The sequence below is a fragment of the Musa acuminata genome, chromosome BXJ1-7, assembly GCF_036884655.1.
Source record: "Musa acuminata AAA Group cultivar baxijiao chromosome BXJ1-7, Cavendish_Baxijiao_AAA, whole genome shotgun sequence".
Lineage (NCBI taxonomy): Eukaryota > Viridiplantae > Streptophyta > Magnoliopsida > Zingiberales > Musaceae > Musa > Musa acuminata.
In genome coordinates this window covers 4,042,696-4,046,743 of record NC_088333.1, presented here as the reverse complement: position 1 = coordinate 4,046,743, position 4,048 = coordinate 4,042,696, and the positions used below count along the sequence as shown (strand labels likewise).

General features: G+C 48.3%; 1 protein-coding gene across 1 annotated transcript; it reads right to left on the bottom strand.

Annotated features, from left to right (window-relative positions):
• Nucleotides 1-1,265: 1,265 nt before the first annotated feature.
• On the bottom strand, nucleotides 1,266-3,108 carry LOC103990570 (CBL-interacting protein kinase 6-like). Its single transcript, XM_009409758.3, has one exon. It carries the CDS (start codon nucleotides 2,774-2,776, stop codon nucleotides 1,436-1,438), a length of 1,341 nt encoding a protein of 446 aa, XP_009408033.2. The 5' UTR covers nucleotides 2,777-3,108; the 3' UTR covers nucleotides 1,266-1,435.
• Nucleotides 3,109-4,048: the final 940 nt, after the last annotated feature.

Sequence of the window (4,048 nt, the reverse complement as noted above, 5' to 3'; positions counted from 1 at the left end):
AATTTAATTTTTTGAGTCAAATAATCCTTTAATAAAATATTAAAATACATGAGATGTTTATAAAATAAATAATTCTTAATTTACTAAAAATATTATATTTTAATTCATAACTTTCTAATTAATTTGAATCTAATTAGAACTTTAAAAATACTTATGCAAATATAAAATCTTATTTTGTGAGTGCACATTCTCATTGTTTAAGCTGGAATAATGATTTGAATCCAACCGAGGGTGTTGATGGTGTAAAAAATAAGTTATAGGCATTCCTAACTATTGGAAAATCATGGATCAGCATCTCATGCTCAGCAGAAAACAAAAACAAAATCAGATTTCCTAAAGTTATGTACTTGGTTGTTATACGATGATTCATGCAATCAAAAAAATCGAATGTATCATGTGAAAAGTATTACCTAAGGAGATCATATATCTCTGAAATTTTTAGATCCAATGGAGAGGATGAAGGAGGACTCACATACTCCTCTTTAGTGATGATTCACACGGTAGAAGCAGTGAGAACACTCCTCGGATTGTTATAGGATCTCCCTTTTTATGCGCACCACTAGGCTACCGGAGCCAAGGAGGAGAAAAGGAGGTTGAGGAGAATAGAAGGGGCAATCATCAAAAGTTCTAGCCTATAAACCATGAGATTTTTTCTAATTATAGAGGTACATGCAGCTTTACCCTTGAATATTGAATCTCTATCTAATTATCAAATGATATTGAATCTTCACGAATATCTCATATTCGCACCTTTATTCATCGTAATATTCATCATATATGAGTAATCTTTTAAACTCGATATCGAATTGTTCATGATCGAATCTTATCAAAAAAATTTCTGACTCAAAACTCGTTCTAATACCAGGAGAACTCCGTTTGATTACGCGTCTACTAATCCGTTCGTCGGCCACATGTGCCCGACGTTGTCCGTGACAGTCGACCAATCGATGATGTGTTGCCACGCAATGATTAAGTGCTCGTAGTGTAATCCTCTACCTATCATGTTTTGTAGTCTACATGAGTTTGAGAGTAGAGAGGAGACGGTAAGATGTGTGTGTAGAGGTCTTGCGTCATTTTTTGAACCTCCATCCACCTCAGTGAAGCTTCCTTGGTGGCTTCTTCAGCTCATCGACATGGCTCAGTTAACAGAACCATGGATTCCCCCTGTTCTTGTTTCTTCTATGCTTGCTGGATACTGTTCTCCCTCAGAGAGATGCTGTTGTTTGCTTTGTGGTTAAAATAATTGAAGCAGTGATACTGAAAAGTAGAAAAAGTGGAACGATTTCTACACCAGCGGATCATCTTCCACAACCACTGAACACAGCAGAAAGAGCACGAGAGAGAAAGCTGAAACCAGTCGCTTACAAGAACAAATCATGAAACGAGAGAGAGAGAGAGAGAGAGATGAAGTGAGCTTCCATAGTTCCAGATACAATTAACCTGTAGCGGTCTGGCCATCAGATGAAGCCCACATGATATCCTTGAGCGCAGGGCGGAGTTCGTCGCTGCAGAACTTCTGGTACTCCAGGGTGTCGCCGCCGTCCTTCCTGACCGCCACCACCAGCACCGACGAGGCCACGCTGAAGATGTCCGCGGCGACCGCGAGCTTCCCCTTCCTGCCCCGCCCCTCCCCTTCCAGCCTCACTCCGGTCGCACTGCTCTTCGTCACCCGGTACTTCCCTGCTGCTCTCGCCGCTACACCCTCCAGCCTCGACACTATCCCGCTCGCCGGCTCCCTCGTCGCGAACCTCATCTCCTCCTCCCTCCTTTCCCCTCCCACGAACAGCGGCGAGAGGTCGAACCCCTCCGAGAACGATATCAGATGGAACGCGTTCAGCCGCTCGGGCTCCTCCCCTTCTTTCCCTGCACATTCTTTGTCGCCCGTCTCCTCTGCGGTCCCCGCCGCCGCTTCCGGCCCACGCACCCCCTTGGGTAGGGAAGACTTGTTGAACCACGGTGTCTCCATGAGCTTCTCGACGGTGATTCTAGAGTTGGAGTTCGGATCGAGCAGCCTGATCATGAGCCTTCGGGCGTCGGACGAGAACCACGGCGGGCAGCGGAAGTCGCCGCGGCGGATCTTCTTGTACATGGCGAGGAGGTTGTCGTCTTGGAACGGCAGAAACCCCGCGAGGAGGACGAAGAGGATGACGCCGCAGGACCAGAGATCGGCCTTGGCCCCGTCGTAGCCCTTCTTGCCGAACACCTCCGGGGCAACGTACGCCGGCGTGCCGCAGGCGGTGTGAAGGAGCCCGTCCTGCCGAACGTGGTCGGCGAAGGCACTGAGCCCGAAGTCGGCGATCTTGAGGTTCCCCTGCTCGTCCAGGAGGAGGTTCTCCAGCTTGAGGTCGCGGTGGTAGACGCTGCGCCCGTGGCAGAAATCGACGGCGGAGACGAGCTGGCGGAAGTAGTGGCGGGCAGCGCCCTCCCGGAGCCTCCCGGAGCAGGCGACCTTGGCGAAAAGCTCGCCCCCGCGGACGAGCTCCATGGCGAAGTAGATCTTGGAGCGGGTGGCCATCACCTCGTGGAGCTCCACGACGTTGGGGTGGCGGACCATCTTCATGACCGAGATCTCGCGCTTCACCTGCTCTATCATGCCCACCTGCACGATCTTCTCCTTGCCCACAACCTTCATGGCCACGTTCTTCCCGGTGCGGAGGTCCCGCGCGAGGTGCACCTTCGCGAAGCTGCCCTGCCCGATGACCCGTCCAAGCTCGTAACGCCCGTGGAGAACACTACGGCCTTCCGACGACGGCAGCGGCGGCGGTACCTCCTCCATCTATATGAACCCTTCCAGCTACTACCACCAAAAGCAACACAAAAGCAGAGGAACAAGTTGGGGGCGATGACGACGATGGGCGGCGTCTACCCGTCCTCGACGTGTTTCCGGTGGCACCCTCTTCCGGCGAGCTTGTTGGGCTTCCGGCCGACTCCTAGCTCAGAGTGCGATCTCCGCATCATGCTTCTGCATTGCCTGACAGGGAGGCAACACCACGCAACCTGGTTCATCGAAGAGACCGAAGGAGAGGAACGGGGAGTTTCATAGCAGCGACGCGGCGCAACAACGTGAAAAGACCAAACTACCTCTAGCTCCTTTCCACTGGGGACGGCTTGTCGGGCCCAAATGGGGGGGGGGTAGAATGGTCTCATGAGGGTGACTGAATAGGGTTGAAACGATCAAGACCGTCTCTGCCTTTGATCGGTGTCATCACAGCCGTCCGATAGACCGACGCACGTCCGTATTGAGCGAGTGAAACCCAATGTAGTAATACTATGTGCATGGAAAGGATTTACTCGTCGCCTGGCAACGTTTCATTTCTCCTAACAAAAGGGGCTGAGATGGTGCCATGTAATGCTTTCTATGAATGCAATAACTAAATTTGATACTGAATTACCACAAAAAAAAAATCTTATTTTCATCAGAAATATTAGATAAAGAGAGCCACGGTTTTAGGAAAATTTTGAATTATAATGAACACTTTGTATGGATGAAATGAATGACATTATAAGATGCTAATAGGATTAATAATGGACAATACAGTGTATCTGCTCATCTTGATTGAGCTTCATCAATGTTGCCCACAGGAAGCAAAATGTCGGTGACAGGATCACAATTTAGCATGCAGTAACAGTAGCAGCTTAGTGTCTACCCACGTATCGATTTAAATTGTAACAGCTAATTCCGATTTTGGTTTCAGTATCATCTCCATAATCGATAAAGCCAGCTGCAGTGGAGGAATCCAAATTGTCTCCTATTCATTGCAATAAACCTGCTCATGGATGCTAGCTACTGATATAGAATCTAAGGTTGGTTTCCTTGTTTATTTCATGATAATATAGAAGAAGAGTTGCAGGCTACATGCATCCACTGACAAGGTTATGGCAGGAAACTGGGGGAGGCTCTACCTGGGGAAGAACAACTGGGATATCTACAACTGACATACTTTCATTGGCTAATCATTCTGTCTCTTTATCGATGATAGATACAAATAGGCAACTGGTCGATTCTTACATTTACTACACCATTTTATGTTAGAGTTCCTCGACACTC

Excerpts from the sequence above, each read along its gene's own strand:
- LOC103990570 (XM_009409758.3), bottom strand. The coding sequence starts at position 2,776 with ATGGAGGAGGTACCGCCGCCGCTGCCGTCGTCGGAAGGCCGTAGTGTT.